We start from the raw sequence: 24,409 nt of genomic DNA, 5'->3' as shown, positions 1-24,409 counted from the left end.
GTAATTCTTCCTGATGAATTGTCTCTCATCAGTCAGGGCTCTTCCCCTGCCAGGGAGGACAGTGACATTTAGTTTAATGTCTACTATGTTTTTGACTGTGTTGTTGTTGTGCTTGTACTGAGACTTAAACTCTGGGGCTGGCCTCTGCCCCTGAGCTTTTTCCACTCAAGGCTAGTGCTCTACCACTTGAGCCACAGCTCCACTTCTGGCTTTATTTTTCTTTTCTGGTTTATAGGAGATGAGTCTCATAGACTTTTCTGCCTGGGCTGGCTTGGAACTTGGATCCTCAGGTCTCAGTCTCCCAAGTAGCTAGGATTACAGGCATGAGCCATGGGCGCCTGGCTTGTAACTGGTTTTTATTTGTTGCGTATGTCCTTTGTTTCTTTTCTCTTCCTCTTTTTTTTCCCCCTGCCACTCTGGTGTAGAGAGAGCAATTTCTAAATGGTCCCATATATTATCAGGTATGTGCTGTATGCCAGATCCGGGGGAAGTTCCAGGAAGGCCACACTGAATTGGCCTTTGTCCCTGTCCTTGGGGACTGGCAGTTGTGAGCCAAGGGAAGAAAAAAAAAATTCAATGATCCTTCCTACGTGGGAATCCCTCTATCTCCATGAGCAGGCCGGCTGGCATCTGCCTTTGGTTGCAAAATGCTCTGGGAAGGGAATACTCTAGTCTACCGTCACCCACCCCGGCAAGCCTGCGTGTCCCTCACCTCCCACTGCACCTGTGTGCCCGGCCTTTCCCTTCACTTCGTCCATCCCTGAGGCTGAGGCTAACGGGCAGCTTGAGCAAATGCAGAGGGGCGAGGGGAGCTGAGCCACAGCTGCTGTTCTGTCTGTTGGCCAATCAAGGCTGGCTTCTGGATGCATGTGAATGGCCCCTCCCTCGATGAGGCTGGGTGTGGAGGGTCCTGGGTGTGGTGGGATTCAAGGCCCAAAGAACACCAGTAGGACACCACGCCTGGAGGATGCAGATTGCTGAGTCCTGGGGTCCCTACTGCTGTTATTTGGTTTCTAAACCCTGCTGGCTTGGATGTAAGGTGAGGAGAAAGGTCAGAGCCTGGGAGACTGCAGTTTTTCTGGGTTCCAGAGCTGTGTCTGATCGGGTTCTGAGACAGTGGAAGGGAGGGCTTGAATCTGGACTCTGGGAAGGGCATGCATTCTGTCTCTGGAATGACTTCCAAGGTGGAGAGCTCTCCCTGTCCTCCTCTCTGTCCTCCTCCCACATCCTGCCATATGTCAAATCTTTCCCAGAGCCCAGGGCTGGGTGTTCTGAGCTATAGTGAGCCCTGACACCTGAAGAGAGTGAGAACATAGAAAGAACTGTGAGAGCAGTCATCTCCTCAGAGCGGAGTGTAGATCCGATCTCCCAGGCCAGGGAAGTCTGCAGGGGGGGGGGGTGCCTCCTGTCATGCGCACCCGCCCTGTTCTCCATGTGGTGATGTTGGTGCTGTCCTCAGGACCATCTGGAGCCTGCACAGTCTCCCTGGGTGGGGCGGGGGGGAGGGGAGGGGGAAGGGAGAGGGGAACAGATGACACTCCCAGGGTAGAAACAGGTTTTTAGCAGATGCCCAGCACCCCCATGGTCCCAGAAAGGCTGAGAGATGCTCAGTGCGTGGCTCTCCCAAGTCTGCCTCCCCACCTCCAGCCTCCATGCTAGCCATTGTCTCAAAGAGCTCCCCTGCCATTTCCCAGAGGTTGTGGCTTCTCTAGGATCTGTGGGGATCAAGGGCCGGACTGAGCAAGTTCTTCCACCCCAGCCCTCTGCCACTCCGACTCAGGCACCTCAGTTAGACAGATCGGGGCCGTGGGCTGGTTGTGTAAGCAAGGTTGAGTTGGGCAGCAGGCTTGGCTGTTACACAGAAACAAAGCCCCCTGGCTGGCCTTCCAAAGTAGAACAGAAGTGACTTTGTTCATCTGTGTCCCTGCACCCAGTTTTGTATCTCTTCCCACACAGTCGGGGGCAGTAGTCCAACATTCAGGGGGTGATAGCATGGCCATCAGTATGTTTGCCGAATGCTGAGATAAGCTACCAACACCCTCACCTCCTCTTCTGTTCCCATGTGCTGAGGCAAACCCAGGCCTGCAGAGCTGCGACTTGCTCAAGGCCCCCAGCTGCTCACGGGGGAGCCAAAGTTTGGACTTGGATCTTACTCAGTCCCCTCCCGCATTCATGCATCTTTGCTTCGTTTGTACACTGGACACTCGTTTCTCTTCCCTTTCCATCAGTTCCCCCTGTCTTTCTCTCTGTGGGACACATACTTGGACATAGAATTCATAGTGGAGGGTCGGCCTTTTAGGGAGCAGGCAGAAAGTGCCGATGAGTGAGAAGGGTCTCAGTGCACCTCCTCCAAGCTGCTGAGCTCAGCTCTGCCCAGGGGAGGAGCTGATCATTCCACAAGAAGGGAGCCATAGTCTGCCAGAGCATGCTGATGTCTCTTCCAGTCCCTCCCGTTCCGTGAGCACAGGGATGCCGAAATACAGGCAGGGTCTCCCCCAAGGCTGCCTCACTCCTGGCAGAGCCTGGAATGGAGCTGGGGTCTCTTGGCTCTTGTCACAGTGAGGTATCCGCAGGGAGGATTGTGGTCCTGCTCTCCAGGCCTGGGGAACTCTGCATAGTCTTTCTAGCTCCTTCCTGCCCCACCTCCCCCATGTGCCTATCAGGCTCTAGGCCTCTGTTCAGCCTCTCACAAGTGGCCATAGTCTGTAGAGCCCAGAGAGGCTGATGAGAAAACAGACTCTCCAATCAGCCCCTTGCCCTACATCCGAGCTCTCCACCATGCTAGAAAAGGCATAGTGTCACCTACCAAGGCCCTGCTGCACCAGCTATTCACAAGTCACTAAGTTCATGTGCAGACAAGTGGTCGTGTGTGTGTGTGTGTGTGTGTGTGTGTGTGTGTGTGTGTGTGTGTGTGTGTGCTGGTACTGGGACTTGAACTCTTGGCACTCTTGCTTATCTTTTTTGCTTTTAGCCTGGTGCTCTACCACTTGAACCACAGCTCTACTTCTGGTTTTTAACAGGTTAATTGGAGGTAAGAGTCACCTGAGCTTTTCTGCCTAGGCTGGTTTTAAACCCTGATCCCCAATTCTCAGCCTCCTGAGTAGCTAGAATTATAGCCCGGAGCCACCAGTGCCGGCTGGGGTGGCTTGTGTGTGCGCTGACTTTTTTATATGTCCCGAATGGGGAAAGGAATGAGGTCAAAAGCAATTGTACTTTGAAAACATGCTTCCCCTAAACCTGAGTCCCCCTCCTTTATCCCTAGTCTCCGGTGGATCAGAGTCACTGAGGAAACTCAAGCTCTTCTGGGGGGGCTCTGGCACACGCCCAGAAAGAAGCAGGGTCTTACCCTGGAGCCTGTGGGGTGGTAGCAGAACTGAAGCATCAGTGATCTGTGCTGTCTTTTAGATTTGAGGGTTCAAGTGCTGCTGGGGACCGGCAGCATTCGTGCATGCTGCCGTCTCCAGGTTGAGTTCCTGCTTGCAGCCCCAGTGCACTGAACCCCAGCCATGGAGGGGGAGGGGCTGCTCATAATCGACTCTGTTAGGAATCATATGCATGAACTTAATTGTTTTTCCCACCAGGCTGTGGAGTTATTTGTCCTCAGCAAGTGACCAGGAGCTATTTCCAAGGTCCATTACGCTAATGACCTAATCAGTTTATCCAGCTTTTTTTTTTTTCTTTCAGGGAGCTCAGAGCACCCCATCTTCTCTGCAGCCGGGGGCTGTCAACCTGACCATTCTTTTAGGGATCAGTGGACACTGATTCTGAGATGGTGGGTGACGTCACAGGCCCAAGTGAGCAGGATTCTTAGGGCCCAGACATCCGGTCCCCTCCCCTACTCCCTACGGTCCCCAGGAGCCAGACTCCCCTGGGTAATGTTACTATTAAATATTTGGTCCCTGAAGTGTGCCGGGCGTCTTTGATTGTATCTGGTTTCCTGTTCTCCTATGGGAGGAAGAATTTCTCTGCAGGAAGTAGTTTAATAGTCTGAAAGCCTTAGTTCCCCCAGTCTTGAGATCCAAGTTTCCAGTTACAAGTGGCTGAGATAGATTCTTGATAAGAAGGGAGGCAGGAGGGAGGGGACCAGAACTCAGAAATATGAAATACTGCCGTTCCCTGTAAGCCAAGGCAAGGACGGGAGATGTGGACCCAGTGTCTGACTACCCTGTCTGCAGGGTTGCTGGAAGACTCCATTTGGGCCCCCTCCAGCCTTCTCCTCCGTGTCCCCATGTCTGACCTGAGTGAGGAGCAGCAGGTGGGCAGATCTAAGGACCCTGCTTTGGTCTCGCCACTCCACGGGGCACTCAGACATTCCACATTCACCTGTCCTGCTCCCTACATACAGCCTCTTGCACTCCTGAGCCAGTGGCAGGCTGGCTGGCAGCCAGTTCCTTGGATGGCTGGGTTCAAATCCTCCTGCCACAGCTTTGATCCTGAACTGCCAGGAAGGTGATGGGTCTTTCACACCAGGGACTGATTGCACAAGTGACACAGCCGTAGAGACCCCAGTGGAAAGATGAGCAAGAATACAAACAAACCCCTAGGCTAACAAAGTGAAAGAGAGGTATCTTGGAGGCTGCGGGCTGCAGGTGGCCCTTGGAAACTGAATGGAGGGAGATAGAGCCAAAGAAGAGATAAAACCAGGGGCTGGGAAGGTGGCTCAGTGGTAGAGCGCTTGCCTTGCATGCATGAGGCCCTGGGCTGGATTCCTCAGCACCACATAAGCAAAAAGAAAAAAGCCGGAAGTGGTGCTGTGGCTCAAGTGGTAGAGTGCTAGCCTTGAGCTGAAGAGCTGAGGGACAGCGCCCAGGCCCAGAGTGCAAGCCCCACGACCGGACCGCCCCCCCCCAAAAAAAAGAAGAGATAAAACCACTGTCTGAGACAGGCTGGGCTAGAGGGAGGGGTGGCCTCCAGCGCATCAGTGTTTACACACAGTTGGCACAGGAACTTGAGAAATGTAGCCTGCAGGGCCCAGCCCTTTAGTGATGCAGGGTAAGGCAGAGCAAGGGAAAGCCAGGGACAGACAGCTTCAGGACAAGCGTGCTCAAGTCTTCCTGCAATGACAGAATGCTTCCTCTCACCTTCCTCTGGTGGTCATTTCTCAGCTCACTGAAGAGAACTCTTTAGGGGTCCCAAGCCCACCCATCATCCCCTCCATCCTTCTCTTTTCTTTGCCTGCCTAGGTCTCTCGATGTGCTGCTCATCCTCTTGCGATGTGTTTGTCATCTGGTGGCACGTGGAGCTTTGCCTGCTCTAAGCTTAGTGTTCATGTTCTCAGAGTCAGCCTAGAGACGGATACCGGTGGTGGCGGGGAGCAGCTCAGGGAGGATGGCCCCTGTGCACTGTTGGCCTCTCATCCACTGAGGGGGCTATGGCCAGGAGCTGGGCGCTCTCTGCCACTGAAATGTGGCAGGATCTGGGGTTGTAGCCTAGAAGGCTGGGGGGACTCTGCTGGTGTCCCACTATATAAGGGCAATGCTGGGATGGTAACTGGAGTTCCAAGCCAGGGACCCAACGCTAGGCTTCCCCATAGTGAGTTTGTCCAATTGCCCCAACACACCAAATAAGGAGACAAGTTGTGGTTAGGGCAGAGAAAGGAGACTGGCTGTTGTTAGGCCGGCACTACCACTTGAGCCACACGCCCAGCCCTTTGTGCTTTAGGTTACTTTTCAGATGATATCTCATTTTTGCCCTGGGCTGGCCTTGGACTGTGATCCTCTTACTTATGCCTCTTTAGTAGTTGGGATTACAGACCTGTGCCACCATGACTGGTGTGTGTGTGTGTGTGTGTGTGTGTGTATTTGTGTGTGTTTTACAGTATTGGAATTTGAACTCCAGACTTTAGGCCTTGCTGTGCAGGTGCTGAACCATCTGAGCCACACCCCTTGCCCAGATTGTTCAGATGGGTTCTTGCTGTTTTCCCCTGGTGGCCTTGAACCACGATCCTTCTGAACCATGGTCTTCACCTCCCAAGTAGCTTCGATCACCGGCTGTCCACCACTACAAGGAACTTCTTTAACAAGGCTGTGGGAGAAGGCTGAGTAATCATGTCAGCCCCACTTCAGGGCACAGATGTGAGCTTTAGGTCAATAAGAGAGAGGACTGGGGACACGGGGTGTGAGGTGTACAGCATTATTAAATAGTCCAGGTCACAGGGGGCTTTTGTGCTCCCAGATGTGGTTGATTGCTCATTATGGAAAGTTTCTTATCACTGTCATCACTTGAGGGGAACAATCGGGTCACAATAAGGAAACCGTTGTTGTCTGGGGTCTGTCCTTCCAGGCTCCTTGGGGGTAGCCTCTACGCCTCCTCATAAAGATGTTATCCACCAGTTATCACAGATTCCAAGGTGGCTGCAAGGTGAAGACAGATAAAGAATCACCTTGCTGGGTACCTGTAGCTCACGCTTATAATCCTAATTATATCTCAGGAGGCTGAGATCTGAGGACTGTGGTTTGAAGCCAGCTGGGCACCATGACCCATGAGACTCTTATATCCAATTAACCACCAGAAAACCAGAGGTGGCGCTGTGGCTCAAAGTGGTAGAGCACTAGCCTTGAGCAAAAGAGCTCAGGGACAGTGCCCAGGTGCTGAGTTCAAGCCCCATGACCACCACCACCACCACCACCACCACCACCAAAAACGAATTACCTTTGCAATGATCTAAGCTCCTGTTATAGGCTCAGAGCTGCCAGGCGCTGGTGGTGCCAGGCGCTCCTGCCTCTCACAGGAGGCCCCCAGCCTGTGGTCTTCTATCATGGAGCCTAAGCCAGTAGCTGTGACTCAATGCAGATTCCCTGCTGCTCCGAGCCCAGCAGGGGTGGGGGGGAAGGGCCAGGCAATGACCCCCTCACCCAGCCCTGTAATCCCCTCCTAGGCTGGAACTGCTGTCCTAAAAGACTGTCTCTGACCCAACACTTACCGTTCAGTCTTGGTCTCTAGTTCCCTGAATGCATTGCTCAGTGGTTCCACAGTCAGTCATTGCTGAGTAAATAGATGCACAGATTCATTAATCCATTTCCACATGTGTTTATCCATTCATGTAACAGCTTGTCATTAAGCATTCTTTTAAGTGTTAGAGGTACTGTGGTGAGCTTATAAATAGAGGCTCTGCTTTAAGTGAGTTTTACATTCGACTGGAGAGAAACAGACACAAATACAACACAGCCACAACTTACAAGGTGACAGAGACCAGTTTTACAAGGTGGTCTGGAATCTTCTCTGAGGAGGTGAGACACCTGAACTAAGACCTGAATGGGAGAGAGGTGGAGAATGAGCCTCCCAGACCTCTTAGGAGATGAGTGAGAAGCACAAAGGTCCTGAGGTCAGAGGGTGCCCAGGTATGCACATTAAGGGGGTATCCGTGCAGGTGCTGTGGAGTTCCCAGGTGAGCAGATTAGGTTCTATGCAAGAGGGGAGAGGCGTGAGGGCTGATGGTCCTGTCCCCCGACTCTGGTCAGGATAAACACCTGACCATCATCTTAATTCTTTCCCTTGCACAGATACCCATACCCAACAGCTGGTCTTGCCATTCCTGTTCTCAAGTAGATTCCCCTCCCCCAAGCCCCTGGGTGAAGCAGCAGCCTCTCTGGCCCGGATGGCTGACATGGGCCCCCATCAACCTTCCTACTTCTCCTCACTCCCTGCTACCACATGGTCTCCACACAGCAACGTGAGTTGTCTTTTGAAAGCAGAAACTGAATCATATTACTCCTTTGCTAAAAAATGGCTTTCTTCCAGGTAGACTAAACCCTAGAGCCGTCACTGTGGTCCTGTCTGCCGTGGGTGAGCCACCCTGCCCTGGCCTTGAGCTCAGCCAGCCTCTCATGCCCCGCAGCTTCAGTTCCTCCGCCGTGATCTTGCTCTGTTCCTCAGATCTGCCAGGCTCAGCGTCATCCATACCTTCTGCGTAACGCCTGTGAGGCCCCGCCCCAGGGCTGTGCCCGCCCAGCCAGCTGGCCATCAGCACTGGTCTCCCGCCCTGGCCATCACTGGCGCTCCTGGCTCCGGAATACTCCAGACATACTCCAGTTCATTCTGGAAGGTTCTGGCGGGTTTGTTTGTGAATCTGTTGCCTGCCTCAGAGCAGATCTCTCATGTAAGCTTGTTCTGGTCGGTGTTACCAAATCCTAGCCGGGTTCCTGGGTCAGATACAGCTCCAGGAGTATCTGCTTACTGAGTGGAAGGGAGAGAGCCTCAGCCGCAGGTTCCCGGTGTGTGTTTGCTAAGTATGGGGCTCAGGGCCTCAGGCACTTTACCTTGAGCTTCCTGGCAGCCATTAACTCCCTTCAGGGAGTACTGAACACACAGGTGTGGTGGCATCCAGGCAGAGCTCCCCAGCTGAGGGTGGTTTGCCTTCTGCACCCTAAAATGTTGCTCTCCCAGTAACACCTGTCCCTCCTTCTCCACCACCCAGCAACAGAGCTAGCCCGGTCCAGTGTGGGCTTGGCCTGTGAACTCAACTCACTCTTAAAAATTCCAGCTCCTTCTGTGTCTCTGCCATGCTGCCGCTTCAGGTACCAGGTCTTTCCCAGGTGGCATCATCGGTAAGAAGATACCTACTAATTCATACCATGGACTTTGTGTTTATCTCAACCCAAAAGCATGTCTCGGTGGTGGATTCTCTCCGCCATGGAGGAGTTCCTGCCCTGGTTCCTTCAGTTTTATCTTTTTGGCTTTTAAAAGACAGGGGTTTTTCTATGTAGTCCATGCTGGCCTCCATCTGGCCTTGGTCTCCCACGTTTGATTACAGGTGTGCGCTACTATGTCTGGCACAAAACCTTCTGTTACATCTTTCTAACTGGTACTACCTGCTTGTCTGTAGAGGTCCAGTTGGTGCTCATGAAGCCATTGTATGAGGCTGCACATTTCTCTGCCTTATTCCTACCAAGCACAGCTTCTGGGATAGTGAGCGCTTGGGCACCGACTTTGGAGGGACCTCTCCAGGCATTGAATATACTTTCTGTGCCCCTGTTCTATGGGTGCTTTTGCCTTCCTTTCCCACGCTTAAGAAGAAGTAAGTACTTCCCGGGGGTCCCAGAAGGCAGCGTTCCTGTGAGAGCCTGTCCCACCTCAGCCACGGTCCTGCATCTAGCCTTTCCCACCAAAGAGAAAATAGCAAGAAAAACAGATGAAGACTGATACCCTGTGATGTAGGTCGGCCTTGAGGCCTGCTCCTGGAGGAGCCCCAGGAAAGCTTTAACCCCAGGGCTCTGGGCGGTCAGGAGGGGTGAGGGGTGGAGGGAGGAGGAGGCCCCTTTCCAGCTCCCAGTGGCCTTCTGCCTCTCTCCTATCCAGGACACTGTCTGTGCCCAACCCCTGTCCTGACACAGGCCTACCTGGGCTAGAGCCCCGGTGCCCAGGCTGGATGGGCATCAGTACAGCAGCAGTAGCTGTGACCTTGTCTCTCTCCATGTCTGGGTGGTAACATCCACGAGCAGAGAACAGAGGTTCCTGTTTTATGTATTTATTTTTATTTTGTGCCTGTCGTGGAGCTTGAGCTCAGGACCTGAGCACTGTCCCTTAGTTTTTCATCTTCAAGGCCAGAGTTCTACCACTTGAATCACAGCTTCACTTCCGGCTTTTTGCTAGTTTATTGGAGATGGGAGTCTCCCAGAGCTGCCTGCCCTGGCTGGCTGGCTTTGAATCATGATCCTTAGATCTCAGCCTCGTAGCTAGGATTACAGGTGGGAGCCATGGGTACCTGGCCTGAACTTCCCATTTAAAAGCTTGTAGGCAAGGGGGATATTCCAAAGGGCCCTTGATCTCCTAGGGCTTACAGTCAGGAGATGTGAGCAAGTGGATTTCCTAAGGTGTGCCAAGGGTGAGCTGCTCTGCTTCCTTGTGCAGTGAGAGGTGGGGATAGGGTTCACCTGAGACATGACTGGGAAAGGGCTTTGCAAACCCTCAGTGGGATCCAAACAAAAGCTGTGCTTGACAGTGGTAGGGATGGAGCACCTGGCCCCGCCCAGCCCTTCCCGCTGCAGCCTCAGCCCCCTTTGCTTCCAGGACATGTTCCCATGATCCTCCAGGGGAGAGCTGATCCGCAGAATGATCCCCCTGTGCTTCTCCTTTGACACACGCGCAGAGGAGGACAGGAGGAGAAGGCTCTGAGGTAGCAGCGAGGCGTTTGCGCAGTGCGCAGGCTGTGTGAGCTGAGTCCCTAGGGCTATTGGGTAATTCCAAGTGATGTTTGTGTAGGAGCCAGAGTGGTGAGGGCTCAGGCTACGTATGGAAGATTGATAGTTGGCGGTGTCTGCAGAGCATGTACCCCTTCATGTCTCATGCCATCCTCATCCTCTGAGCTGGAGCTTTGGCAGAGGAGGAACTGAGTTAGCACACTGCGGATCTGGGTCCCCCCTTGGAGTTGTCTGGCTTTCAGTGGATGCACCAGCCTGGATATTCTTCTGAGGACAGGAGGGGAGCAGGAGACAGGGAAGAGGCCATGTTCTGAATGTGTCCAGACCTCAGTTTCTCCACGAAAATGATGAAGAGATTGTATCTATGATCCCAAAGGCCTATCCCAGGGCTTGTTGGCTAGGCTGGTGCTCTGCTGCTGAGCCACGCCCCCAGCCTTTAGTTCTTGTCTTCTAGATGGGGCAGGGGATGGGTACCTGGCTTCTACCATCCAGATTGATGGACAGGAAAGGGGTCTAGAGGAGCCGCAGCCCAGGGTGAGAGGGACCTTCGGTGTCATTATCGAGGAGAAAGCGGCAGATTCTCAGGCCCAGCATCCCACCCCACCCCCATCCCATACACCACACACCATGGGCCCTGGAGCTGTTTACTGCTCAGGAGAGCACTCCATCTCTCTCCAAAGCTACACTGGAAAATAACAACTGGGCAAGGTCCAGCTGCTCTGCCAGCTCACAGCCCAGCGCTGGACAGGACCCAGCCCTGGACACCCACGCCAAGGCCAGTGTGTGGGCTGAGGGCATTATGGCTGGCTGCTGTCTGGGTGGGTTTAATGGGAAGTGGGAAGTCTCTGAGATACTAAAACCCTCAGCTCTCAGAGCGGGGGAGGACCCAGGGAAGCCTTGTGTTCTGTGTCAGCCATATGTGTTATACCTTCTGTGGATGCTGTGATATATGAGGGGAAAAAAGTTGGAAGAACCGGGCACCGTGGCTCAAGTCTATAATCCAAGCTACTTGGGAGGTGGAGTAGGGGCTCACAGTTGGAGGTCAGCCACAGCATAACATGTTGTGAGACTCTATCTCGACCAGTGGGTGGGCACGGGGATGCATGCCTGTTGTCTCTGCTGCAGGGGAAGCGGGATGGCTGGGTGCTGTAGTATGTGCCTGCCATCCTCCATGACAGGGGGAAGGAAGCATAAATAGGAGGATTACAGGCCAGGGTTGCCTGGGCATAAAGCAAGCTTCTACCTCAAAAGCATAACCTGTTCAAAAGAGGGGCTGAAGGTGTGGCGCAAGTGGTAGTAGTTGAGGACCCAGTATTGGAAAAAAGAAAAAGTTCAGGAGCTTTGCCCTTGGTATTAGACTGCTCGTTCCTTTCGAGAGTCCTAGCAGGACGCGTGGCTGTCTCATTTCCTTGCTTTTCTGTTGCTGATCTCTTCACTGAAGATGTGAGCTACGCAGGGCTACAGAGAGATCTTTTATTCATTCCCAATCCAGATAGCAATGCCTGGCACAGAACACACTGCATATGCCAGGAACCTTTGGCTTATGCTTATAATTCTAACTACTCAGGAGGTTGAGATCTGAGGCTTGAGGCTCAAAGCCACCCCAGACAGAAAAAGTCCCTGAGACCCTCATCTCCACTTAACCAGCAAATAGCTGAAAGCGGAGCTGTGGCTCAGGTGGTAGCATACCAGCCTTGAGCTAAAAAGCTAAGGGACAGGGACAGTCCCAGAGTTCACACACACACACACACACACACACACACACACACACACACACACACACACACACACAGAGAGAGAGAGAGAAAACACTGAATGTTTGCTGAGAATGCACTCGTGCACCTGTGCACACATGCATGGAATGAGTGCACATATCTAGCACTAAGTAGCTGCTTATGAACAGCAGCTTACTCTCTGGAAGTCATTCCTATAGGTAGCTGGGGGTTGCTGAGGCCAGTCCCTTAGGAGAGGGGCACTGGAGGGACTGGAGGGGGGATGGGAGGACAGGAAGGGGGTGAGAGACAGATGCTGACAGGAAGTAGGGGGCAGGCAGGCCTGGGAGAAGGGGTGGTCAGGTGAAAGGTGTTTGTTAATCTCCTGGCTATTGTAGAAGCCAGGACAGTGCTGCTAGCTCCAGTGGGGCCTTGGACAAATAGATCTCCAGACCATGTTCAGCCATTTCCTCATCTGCCAGCCGGGCAGCCCTCCTCTTGCAGTGCCTGCCTGCCCCACCAAGGCTTTCTTTTATTTTCTTTTCATTCTTTTTTTGATAATAGCTAGGATTGAACTCAGGGTCTTACCTTGCTAGATAAGCACTCTACCGCTCCCATGCTTCCAAAACCCTTTGGCGTTTTAGTTTTGTTTATCAGATAGGGTTCTATACTTTTGTCAGGCCTCAGAATGAAATCCTCCTTCCTCTGTCTCCCAAGTAACTGAGACTACAGGCTCCGATACCTGGATCCTGTTCATTTTCTTTCTTTTTTGTGACAGTACTGTGTGATTTGAACTCAATACCTTGCAGTTGCTGGGCAAGGGCTCTACCACTGGAGTCACAACCTCAGCCCTGGTTATTTTCTTAAAAGTCTTAAAGGAGGCCTTTTATTATTTCTCCTCCTCCTCCTCCTCCTCCTCCTCCTCCTCCTCCTCCTCCTCCTCCTCCTCCTCTTCTCCTCCTCCTCCTCCTCTTCCTCCTTCTCCTCCTCCTCCTCCTCCCCTCCTCCTCCTCCTCCTCCTCTTCTCCTCCTCCTCCTCCCCTCCTCCTCCTCCTCCTCCTCTCCTCCTCCTCCTCCTCCTCCTCTCCTCCTCCTCCTCCTCCCCTCCTCCTCCTCCTCCTCTTCTCCTCCTCCTCCTCCTCCTCTTCTCCTCCTCCTCCTCCTCCTCCCCTCCTCCTCCTCCTCCTTCTCTTCCTCCCCTCCTCCTCCTCCTCCTCCTCCTCCTCCTCCTTCTCTTCCTCCCCTTCTGCTCCTCCTCCTCCTCCTCCCCTCCTCCTCCTCCTCCTCCTTCTCTTCCTCCCCTCCTCCTCCTCCTCCTCCTCCTTCTCTTCCTCCCCTCCTCCTCCTCCTCCTCCTCCTCTTCTCCTCCTTCTCCTCCTCCTCCTCTCCTCCTCCCCTCCTCCTCCTCCTCCTCCTCCTCCTCCTCCTCCTTCTCCTCCTCCTCCTCCTCTCCTCCTCCTCCTCCTCCTCCTCTCCTCCTCCTCCTCCTCCTCTTCTCCTCTTCCTCCTCCTCCTCCTCTTCTCCTCCTCCCCTCCTCCTCCTCCTCCTCCTCCTCCTCCTCCTTCTCCTCCTCCTCCTCCTCCTCCTCCTCCTCCTCCTCCTCCTCCTCCTCCTCCTCCTCCTCCTCCTCCTCCTTCTCTTCCTCCCCTCCTCCTCCTCCTCCTTCTTCTTCCAGATTCCCTTCTTCTGGAGGAGAGATGCACCAGGGCATTTACAAGTTCTGCCCTAAGTAACCTTAGGTCTGGAGACTGCCCTCCCACACATACTCCATGGGCCCTGGATGGCGGGGGGGGGGGGGGGGGGAGGGGGAAGGGGGAAAGCAGCCTTCTTTTGGAACCCTCCCCCTGGGGAGTGGGCGGGCTTCGAGGCAATGCAAGGCAGCTCCTGACACCTTCCTGTTCTTTCCCCTGCAGGTACAAGACCGTGGTGACCCCGCGAAGGGCAGCCGTGGCCATCGCTGTCTGCTGGATTCTCTCCCTCCTGGTGGGCCTGACCCCTATGTTCGGCTGGAACAACCTGAGTGAGGTGGAGCAGGCCTGGGTGGCCAACGGCAGCGCGGGGGAGCCGGTGATCAAGTGTGAGTTTGAGAAGGTCATCAGCATGGAGTACATGGTCTACTTCAACTTCTTCGTGTGGGTGCTGCCGCCGCTGCTCCTCATGGTTCTCATCTACCTGGAGGTCTTCTACCTGATCCGCAAGCAGCTCAACAAGAAGGTGTCCGCCTCCTCAGGCGACCCTCAGAAGTACTATGGCAAGGAACTGAAGATCGCCAAGTCGCTGGCCCTCATCCTCTTCCTCTTTGCCCTCAGCTGGCTGCCGCTGCACATCTTGAACTGCATTACCCTCTTCTGCCCCACCTGTCAGAAGCCCAGTATCCTCATCTACATCGCCATCTTCCTCACGCACGGCAACTCGGCCATGAACCCCATCGTCTATGCCTTCCGCATCCACAAGTTCCGGGTCACCTTCCTGAAGATCTGGAACGACCATTTCCGCTGCCAGCCCGAACCTCCCATCGACGACGATGACCTCCCTCAAGAGAAAGCTGATGACTAGACTGCCCTCTGCGCCCGGCGGCTCAGCCCAGCCCTGTCCCCACTGGCCCACGGGTCCTCCCGAGCCTTTCCCCAGCTGGCTGGTGGGCAGTGGGCGCTGGGGAGGATGCTGAGAGGAGCTCACGGAGCCGGCTCCCCTCCGCAGGGAGCGAGCTGCCCTGCACCTCGGGGGTGCGCGGGAGGTTTGGGAGGGCAGGTCGTGATGAGGCGAGAGCAAAATGTGCTGATCTCCTGCCTCTGCCTGGCCATCTCAAGAGCAGCCCAGCACCTCAGGGTGAGCAGGTCCTAGAGGCCTGTCTGTGGAGGAGCCAATGAGTGAGTTTCCACAGGGGAGTCACTCATGGTCGGGGTTGGTAACCCAGGGATCAAACATGAGGCTTGCTTCTGAGATGAAGGAATGGAGGAGACTGGGGATGTCCTGGTCTTGCTTTCTCTCCTGGAGCAGCGAAGGGTCAGGAAGCAAGTAGCTTCAGTTCCCACCAGCAAGGATTCTGCACCCATCTCTGGCCATGCTGGTGCACACCTTGCGCTGAACAGCCCGGGCGTGATGCTTGGGAGAGGCAGCAAGAGGAGTCCAGAGATCATTTCTCACATCTGCCCTTGAACTCCCAGCAAGGCTTCTGAGCCCCGGGCAATGAGTGAGGTATGAGAAGTGCTGATCTCAGTCACTAGGGGGCAGCACTGAGTCCTCCTTCTTGGCTTTTCAAATTGTCACCTGGGCCACCTAGCCCCACTAGCCCTGGGTGACAGGCCTGGATGCTCCTGGCTGACATGGTCTCTGCTGCTGCTGGGTCCAATGGAGAGAGCCCAAGTCATCCCAACCCTGGGGAGTCCTCTGAGGCCTGGGGAGGAGCTGACCGGCTACTCCTGGGCTGGCTGTGGCAGGTGGGACCAGGCCAGTGGAGATCAACTCCAGACAATGTGGGAAGAGGCTTGCCAGCCGAAAGTGAAATATTCTAAATGTCCCTGGTATTTAGCTCAGTTTTCAAGGGCTCTGGAAGCTCTGTTATAGACTATGCTTAGGCCTGTAGGGGTCTGGGCTAGGAGCACCCCATACCCTGACAAGCCCGGAGCCCCCATGTGGAAGGCAGGCAGGAGAGGGAGGGACTGTTAGACTGACAGGTCCTGAGTGTGAATAGTAACTCCAGGCCCGGATTCCAGCCTCCACCCTCTGTCGGAGTGGGGTGTCCCTGGCTCTCAAGGGAGTCCCATGTGACTAATAAAAGACTGTGAACCCGCATGGCAAGCAGACCCCTGGCGTCTACCCCCATCGCTGGCAGAGGGTAACAGACAACCCCAGCTGAGTGGGGGGCGGGGAGAAGACGGGGAGGTCGGGGGAATGTGGTCAGAGCAAGGGGGCTTCCCAGAGAGGGCACATGTATTGTCTGTCGCTACCTGGGGTAGTAAACTCTGAATCCGGGAGCAAGATTCAGGCCATTCACACGTCCAAGAAATGCCCAGGGCATCTTGAGACCCTCTCACCGGCCCCTTCCCGTGGTGGCACATTTAAACACCCCCTTCACAATGACACTGCCACAGAGCCCCACGCTGTAACACCACACACCTTTATTTGAGTGCTTCTCACCCAGCATGCAACTCTGCAGGGTGCTCCAATCCCTGTGCTTTGGGGACCATCTTGTACCCACAAGGTCTGGCCTGCGGCCTGCCAAGCACACTCCTGGGATTCTGGACCCCAGCCTCTGGCAGAGGGAGGCTAGCAGGTACCAGGAGCCTGCTAGCATCAGCCGTTGCTATGGAGATCTTGGCATCTGTGGGGTTTGACTTTAAGCCAGGGGAATCGATCCTCAGGCCTGCAGGACCTGGTGAGAACATGCGTGAACTCAGACACGTGCCACAAGAAATGTCTAGGAGTCCCTTTTCCCTTCCTAGGCTACCCTCCCTCAGGCCCAGTGCCCAGGGCTGAGCTGTGTCCTTCATAGTTCTAGAAACTTCCTGGCTTATCCGGAGCCACAGAACCACCAAGCCAAGGGAGGAGGGCTGATGTCCCCACTTTCCTGCTGAGGAAGCAGGCTCATGCTGATGGTCACTCAGCGCAAGGATTAAAACCTATCCTGTGCCCATTGGCTGTGCCATCCACTTCCAGACCTTGCCCGCATCACCCAGCCCTGCGTGGGCACTTGGAGACTCTGGAATGCACGTTAGCTGTCTGTGAGGGCAGATTTGTCCCATTGCCTCATGCCTTCCCATTCTGCCCCACCCCTGTCCCAGCCTCTCCCCCGCTTCTCCTAGCAGTAGCAGGGGGTCCAGACACTTACTGTCTCCTCCTCCTAGCCTCCTTCTGTCCTGGCTCTTCAGTGTGTGGCTGAGGCTGGAAGAGATCCTACAGATTAGAGCTTGGGGAAGATAGGAGCAAACAGCCCCTCCGCTGCACCCGTGGGCCACCTTCTCATCAGGAAAGTTATTCGCTCAGGTTGACTGCCATCCTTACTACCTCTTCCTGCTTTACTTTTATTCATGGTGGTAGTGGGGCTTGAACTCGGGACCTGGGCGCTGTCCCTGCGCTCTTTGGCTCAAGGCTAGCGCTCTACCCCTTTGAGCCACAGCACCTCTTCTAGTTTTCTGGTGGTTAACTGGAGATAAGAGACTCACAGATTTTCCTGCCTGGGCTGGCTTTGAACCTCGATCCTCAGATCTCAGCCTCCTGAGTAGCTAGGATTACAGGCGTGAGCCACCAGCGCGCAGCTGCTTTATAGTTTTAACATTTGCTATGCCTCGTCCAGCTCTCAAGAGGGTGAAGTGGGGGTGCTGTCTGGGGTGGGGGAGGTGTGCCGTCTCTCACCTTTGACCTCCAGCCGGCAATCCACGGAGGCTTCCCCCAGCACGTTGATGGCCTTGCAGGTGTAGACCCCGGAATCAAAGGGACTGGGTCTCCGGATCTCCAAGGTGCAGATGCCTTGGTCAGAGAGGGCACGGTACTTGGGGTCACCCTGGATGTTCATCTTATTCTTCATCCAGATGATCTTGGGCTGGAAGTGCGGTCAGAAGAGGTACAGTGAGTTGGGGTGCAAGGGGGGGGTGGGGAAGGCGGGAGGAAATGGGCTGTGCAGATGGGGACCTGGCTCCCACGGGCCACCCTCAGGTCTAGGGGGGGATGCCAGGGGGATCTGTCCACTCTGCTGCCCCTGCTTCCCCTCCAGCCCAGGGCCCCTCACCTTGGGTGATGCTCGCACACTACAGAAGAGCTGAGTGCTGTATCCGGGCGTGGAGGTGTGGTCAGCCAGAGGCTGAGTGAACGAGGGGGCTTCTGAGAAGTCTCGTTCAACAAGCCCTTGAGGTTTGGCAGCGACGTCTGGGTTCAGGGGGAAAGCTGAGTTTACAGGTAGAGGAAGACAGGCGTGGTCAAGTTGTGGTTACTAAGAATGTCAAAAAAGTGGAAAATGGAGAGGAGCAGGGGTGGGGTGGTGTGGTGAGCAGAGAGCCAGGTGGGGGTGGCCGGTGGAGACCAGAGCAGCATCTGCCTCGTTAAAGAGCACAGCTTCCAGAAACCTCCGAGACCCTGGGAAGGGGAGGGCCCAGATCTGTTACAGGATAGCAGAGAGAAGACTTGGAACTTAACATTGATCTGCAAGGACTAGGCACCGGTGGGAGGCAGTAGTCAATACCGAATCTCTCCTCCCATCTATATGTGGTCTTGTCTTCTGCGCCGGGAGGTTAGTGCTCCTGCACACTAGCCAGAACTATGGCAAACGCATTGCCCCTCGGGCTAGGTCTCTGGGGACACTGCACCTGAGAGTCAAGGATGGGGGTGATATTGCCTCCACGTGCATCTTTAGAATACACACACACCCAGGGGCTGCTGCTCATCTGCATGGGTCTGTTAAACTCTATCAGCCACGTGCATTACTTTACAGTGTGATTGTACGCATGCGTGCGCGTGCACACTACTGTGGCATGGGAGGAGGGCAGCAAATGTTCCGGGCAAAGCCCCGAGCAGGGTTGTTCCACTGACGAAGATGAGGAGTCAAGGTGAGACTCAGCCAATACTCCATCCCTGGCCTGGTTTCCCAATGGAGCCCAGACCCACCTGCCTTCTGGATGTGAGCCAGTTCCTTGGTGGTGGTGGCCGAGTCACTGAGGCCGCACAGGTTTTCGGAGAAGACCCGGAAGGAGTACGAGTTGCCCATGATGAGGTCAGAGATGGTGCAGCTGGTGGGGTGGTAGCGCTCCAGCACGGTGAACCATTGCTGTGGGGATCCAAGCCCGTCACCCTCCACTCTCCTCCATCCTCACCCTCCCCGCTTCCCCTCAGGGGCTCCTGGTATGGCCTTGTTCAACCCCAGCTAGGCCGGAACCATCCAAGCAAGGAGCTTGGGAGGAGGAGCTCCTGGGTCACTCAGGAGAGCTCTCTGGTCCTCAGGGTCCTAGAGCTTCAAGCTCCAAATGCAGCTGGAAGATGTGTGCCCTCAGTGCCACCCAGATGTGTGATCTCAATACCACCCAGATGCCCCTTGGAAATGCAGGTGCTCAGCCGCCTGCAGAGCTCCCTGAATCAGAAACAAGCCAGCTGTGGGATGGCTCACCCCCATAGCCCTAGCTTCTCAGGAGGCTGAGATCTTTGGATCACAGTTCAAGCCAGCCTGGGCAGAAAAGTCTATGAGACTCTTATCTCCAGTTAACTAGTAAAATGCTGAACAGGAGGCATGGCTCAAGTAAGCAGAGCATGCTTGACGACCTGAGTTTAAAACCCCAGAAACAGTGCCAGAGCTCAAAAGGTCTCCCTGCAGACTTCAGAGGGAAACTGAGGCATGAACAATCAAGAGTCTTGCCCAGGTCCACACAGTCCTGAGCTTGGTGGTGGGACAGGCCTTCGCAGCCTCTCCGGCCACTTCTTCCCAGCCCCCAGCCCGCCTCACCCCTGACTTCTTGTCCGCCTTCTGCACCGTGTAACCCAGAAGCTCCGTGTTGCCTGTGTCCTGGGGAGGTGTCCACTCGAGGTTCGCGTTGCAGCCCCAGACGTCTAGGACCTTGATGCTGCTGGGGGGACCGGGCTTCTCTGCAGGACCAGAGTGGAGAGGGAGGCATGTGTGGAGCACAGTGCCCACCCTAAGCCGACCCCTGCCATGCTCCCTCAGCCCCATCCCAATCCTGTCAGCTAGTTCCTGGTGAGGCAGCCATGTCTCCCCTGGGCCCCGTACCAATCACCAGGATGTCAATGGCCGCCTTGGCCTCCAGGCCTTCCAGCCGCACGGTGAGTTCGTAGCGACCAGAGTCAGAGCGCTGGGCAGAGCGGATGAAGAGGATGGAGTCCTGGTCCCCGCTGCGCACATTCACCCGCTGGCTGTCCAGAGCATTGCCGTTGTGGGTCCAGGAGGCCTGAGGCTTGGGTTTCCCCTGAGGGAGGGATTGTTGGGGTGGGTACAGCAGCAGGTGCCAGCACCCCATTTCCTGCCCCCCAACACCCAGGGGTATCAGCTGGGCTGGAGCTACATGTGCTGCCCAGAGCCATGTCCTTCCGGGGCAACCTGCCTGTCCACAGCTTACAGCATGATGAAGGGGGTGTGAGGGGGTGAGCCCATTTAAGTGGTCCCAGTCAGGGTCCCCATGGCAATTTCTGGGGCTCTCCTGGCACCCCTCTGACTGGTAGGGCTTGGTGTTCCGCACGGGCAAGCCCACCTGGAAGGGGATTTGCAGATTGATTGCCTCTCCCACATGGCGGATGTAGGTCTGACGAAGGTGGCGGGGGACACGGATCTTGGGGTGTTCTGCATGAAAGAAAGCAAGAGGCGAGGCTTAGCACGGCGGTGGGACGGCCGGGTGGGGGCTTCTGAGGCAGGTGAGGGCTGCAGAGCCGGCAGGAGGGCCCCGGGGTGCACTGGGTCAGGCTCAGGCTCTCAGTGCTGTGATTGAGGGCCCCGAATCCTTTAAGGCCCCTGGGGAGCTGAGAGGCGAGAGGTTCCGGGGAGGTCAGGACCTCCGTGGTGTGAACCGGTAGGCATCTCGGGCACTCCCTTGGCACCTCAACCCTGCCAGGCTGGGATTTGTCCTGCAACCCAGGCATTCTCAAGCTCCAGATGGGCCTGCTGGCTCTCTGGCTCCCCCTGGAGGGAGGCAGGTGCTGCACCTGTCAGCCTGACAGAGCCCAGGGAAGCCATGAGGCTTCCAGCTTAATCCATCCCCCTTCTCCCCCTCCCCCCAGCACAGGACTTTCAGAGAATCTCTGAAACCTGCTGGCCCACGCCTGCGTTGGCCTGCCTGATCAAGGCCAGAGCAGGTGTGCCCCTATTCCTCTGCCAGTTTCACAGATGGCAAGTCCTTCTTGAAGTCCCGCCTCAGCCACCTGAGGTGGTGGGAACCATCTTCCCGACCATCACCTAATCAGGTGTCACTGGACAGTCCAACAAAAATGGCAGTCACCCCTGTCCCTGGGGGAGGGGAGAGTGCCAGGGCCGGGATGGAGCCTCCTCAGTGGCGAACAGGTGGCAGCAGTTGGTCATCGGCACACAGGGCGGAGGAGGAGAAGGGGGAGACAGTGAGAAGGAACACTGTGTCTCCAAGGATTAGCTGAGCAGGCACTTGGCAGGGGGAGCATCAGGCATGGAATGCTCCAGGGGCAGCTGCAGGGGGTCAGGAATGGCTGGCAGCTCCAGGTGGCCCAGGAGGGGACAGCTGAGGATCCTGGATGGGCCCCTGCCCTGCCCTGCCCTGCCCAGGAGTCTGGCTGTTCCCCCACTTATTCACAGTCTTCTCCCCCCCCCCCCCCACACACACCCTTTCTCTCCAGGAAATCCCCTACTCTTCTGCCAGAGGAATTTTAATGGTGAAGTGGGTGTTGAGGATGGCTGGCTCCTCCAGCACTGGGCTCTCTGGGGCTCTGGGGGACAAGGTCTGGGCTTTACCCAGGCAGCTGGAGTCCGTCCTGTCGTACTGTAGTTTTAGGTCCTGCAGCCTAGGTGGTAGGGAAAGACCTGCTACACTTCAGAGTCTGGGACCATCATTGAAAGATGAAGTGACCTCAAGGGTGTCCCTGGGACCGTGGGGATCTGCTCATCCCCACCAAGACATGAGGTTCTAAAGCCTCAGGACTCTCAGGACTCCACATTTGACCCCTCCAGGGACCATGATACTCTCTCCTTCTGGGTACCTAGTTCAGAACTGTGGACATGGCAGTCACCTTCCACCATCTGATTCCCTAGTGTGGGAACAAACAGGAAGATGGAGAGGGCCTCAGACCACCTGCTAGCTTGTGTCTCTCTTCACCCAGGGGCCCTGCCTTGTCCCCAGAGACCTGAGATCAGGCCCAATGACTCACAGCCATTAACAGACTGAAACCTGATCGGCGTCGGGAGGGGAGCGAGGGTAAGACAGAGACTAATGCACCCTGCAAATAGAAATATTAGCAATAGGGTCAGCACCCAGGTCTCCTCTAAGGTGCCGGCCTTTGCGGATGGAAACGCCTTCATGGGCCTTTATAGGCCCTCTTCTTCTTCCTACCGGGGTGATGGCACAGAGGTGGCCAGCTGGCCGCCTCTCTCTTCTAGAACCTTTGGGAGTATTGGAACTCAGGCCCCAGCAAATGGGCACAGGTGAGCTCCCAGGGCAGCTGGAGGGATGAAGAGTAGACAAGGGGAGGAAGGGCAGACGGCCTCTTGGCGTGGGGACCGTGGGCCAGGTGAGCAGGGAAGCCCAGCTCCTGTCTCTGGCTGCAGATAGCTTTGACCCTCTGGGAGAGGCGTCTGGTCTCCAGAGGCTCTGTGGTGCCAAGGAATGTGACCCTTTCTGAAGGCCAGGCATGCGGCTCGCCGGTCCTGCACCTATCCTGCTGCTTCTCCAGCGCGTGGGGCTGAGGGGAGGATTTACCGATAAGCTCTTGGATGTGGACGGGCTTGTTCAGCACGGCCGGCGGCCCGGCCCCTGCAGAGCTCACTGCCGTCACCCGCAGCAAGAACTTGTCCCCAAGAGGCAGGTTCCGCACAGTCTGCTGGGTCACCATCAGGGGCCGGGCGTTCACGGGCACCCACTCGGAGGCTGAGGGGAGTGGAGAGCACGTGAGCTGCGGGCTGTGACGGCCAGGGCCCCCTGCTCCTCCGTGTTCATCTTCAGAAGTCTGCCCGGCTCTCAGGCCTTGATACCCCCTGGCTCCTCTTCCCTGACTTCTTAGTGTCTCATGACATAAAGGATAACCCGATGTTTGAGTGCTGGAATGGTGGGCAGAGAAGGGATTGCTGAAGCCCAGAGGGGACTGGACATGTTTATGAAGTCACACAGCAAGGTAGGAACTGAGGCAGAGAGCATGCCTGACTGTCACGGAAGAGGACAGTAGCAGCAGAAATGGGGCCAGGCCCCTACCCCCTTCCCTATTTCTCTTCACTGTCTCCTATTACGTGCACCACCCCCCAGATCCTCTGCTATGCGCTTTTTGCATTACCCTACCAAGCAGAGTCCCTCAGTACCCCGTACCCCCTTCCTTCCCTTCCCATCAGAGCATGCCCAGGGTCCCCCACCTTTCTGATACCCAGAGGCTCTCAGGAGCTTGAGGACCAGTAGCATTCTTGGGGTTACTAGACGTCAGGAGGTGGCCTGCATAGCTCCCTCTGCATCTCTGGGGTGCCCCATCTGTGGGGGCCGGGCCCATCCCCTGCTCCCCTCTTAGCCCGCCGTGGCTGGGCGTGTGAAGGGCTGAGCCAGGTGCTCACCTCCTTCTCTGCAGAACTCCAGCACATAGCCCTGGATCCCCAGCCGCCCCAGTTTTTCAGGGGGCTCCCAGCTCACAGTCACAGAGTTGGGGCTCACATCCTCCACGGTCAGCTGCAGGGGGGCGCTGGGGACATCTGGGGAGAAGCCAACGTGAGATACAGAAGTTCATGGCCAAGAGTCACTCCCCGCATGCCTGCCTCCTGCCTCCCTCCCCTCTCCGTCTGCCCTGCCTCTGGTCACCTTCGCTTGGAGGTGCAGGCTTAGTGGCTGCAGGGGCGGCCGGGGCCTGGGGGGCGGCAGAGGCCCCAGGCTCCGGATGCTGCTGCTCCCCAGAGGCTGCTGTGTCCCCGGGAGGCTCTGTGGCAGGCACCTTGGCAGGCTCAGGCGCTGTCTCCTGTGGACCAGAGACAGGGGCCTCGGAGGCGGCTTTTCCTGTCATTTCCGGGCTGGCTGGGGGTCAGGCTGGAGTGGATGGGGGTCAGCAGTGGAGGGTCTGGGCCTCCAGGGTGCCTGGGACACCTAGGTCCCAGCTTATATAGTCAGAGGTAGCCCCACCCCCAACAAACCATTCCCAGCTGTGGGGTCAGGTCAGGCAGGGGGACAGGGTGGGGAGGTGCCCAGGCCAGGAATAGCTCTGGGGGAGGAAAGGCCCCTTGAAGAGCTTGCTACTCGCCAGCACCCCGATTGGCCCTCACGGCCAGGGTGCTGGTGCCCGGATGGGGGAGGGCACAGATGGGTGACTGGGACATGCCCAGGACCTGTGCCAGGGGTCGGGGCCCCAGAGACAGCTGCCACTTGGAGAAGGACATGGGTCAGCTCTATGAGTCTGGCCTTCGCAAGGCCTGGGGCTACTCAGACTGGGGGGCCTGGGGCTCAGATGGCCTGATCCAGACGTCCCTTTAGACACTCCCCGCTTTGTCTTTAGGGTCTACTCAGCCCTGGTGCCCAGAGCCCCTGGGGACTCTCACTAGGCTGTGTGAAGTTGAGGACCCTAGCGAAGGAACTGGGGTACCTGAGGTGGGGACAGAACACCATAGCTTGGGTGAATCACAAACAATAAAGCTTGATTTGCTTATGGTTCTAGGGACTGGGTAGTCCAAGAGCACAGCGCCCACATCCATCGAGGAGCTTTGTGCTGTGTCCTAACACCGACAGCAAGACCCAAAGGAAACTTGCTGAAGAACTTTTCATTAGGGACCCACTGCCGAGACCACAACCCACTCCAGTGATCATGGCACTAACCCGTTTATGAAGACAGTGCCCCTTGGCCTCACCTGGAAGGCAGCACTCTGAAATGCCCAGCTTCTTTTCTTCATAACCTGCCACAGACCTGGGCTCAGATTGTCC

General features: G+C 56.0%; 2 protein-coding genes across 8 annotated transcripts in view; one reads left to right on the top strand and one right to left on the bottom strand.

Annotated features, from left to right (window-relative positions):
- Adora1 (adenosine A1 receptor) overlaps positions 1–15,647 on the top strand; it is a 46,069-nt gene extending 30,422 nt beyond the window's left edge. For 6 of the 7 annotated variants that reach the window (XM_070041792.1, XM_070041791.1, XM_070041790.1 and 3 more), the window contains exon 3: positions 13,766–15,647. In XM_070041792.1, coding sequence (XP_069897893.1) covers positions 13,766–14,408 — 643 coding nt within the window. In that variant the 3' untranslated portion in view covers positions 14,409–15,647. Of the gene's footprint in view, positions 1–7,502; positions 7,673–13,765 lie in introns of all 7 variants that reach the window. The other variant, XM_070041793.1, reaches the window with a different exon arrangement.
- A 309-nt stretch (positions 15,648–15,956) lies between these two features.
- On the bottom strand, positions 15,957–23,554 carry Mybph (myosin binding protein H). The gene is made up of 11 exons (XM_070041786.1): positions 23,303–23,554; positions 23,062–23,196; positions 22,226–22,393; positions 20,042–20,130; positions 19,564–19,759; positions 19,282–19,421; positions 18,453–18,612; positions 17,581–17,735; positions 17,208–17,394; positions 16,684–16,736; positions 15,957–16,227 (listed from the first exon to the last, which is right to left on the bottom strand). The coding sequence occupies exons 1-10, from the start codon at positions 23,499–23,501 to the stop codon at positions 16,720–16,722; spliced, it is 1,446 nt and encodes a 481-aa protein (XP_069897887.1). The 5' UTR covers positions 23,502–23,554; the 3' UTR covers positions 15,957–16,227; positions 16,684–16,719.
- Positions 23,555–24,409: the final 855 nt, after the last annotated feature.

The sequence above is a fragment of the Dipodomys merriami genome, unplaced genomic scaffold, assembly GCF_024711535.1.
Source record: "Dipodomys merriami isolate MVZ:Mamm:240054 unplaced genomic scaffold, mDipMer1.0.p SCAF_31, whole genome shotgun sequence".
In the NCBI taxonomy this organism is placed as follows: domain Eukaryota; kingdom Metazoa; phylum Chordata; class Mammalia; order Rodentia; family Heteromyidae; genus Dipodomys; species Dipodomys merriami.
The sequence above is the reverse complement of the archived record's forward strand: the minus strand, read 5'-3'. Positions and strand labels throughout refer to the sequence as shown.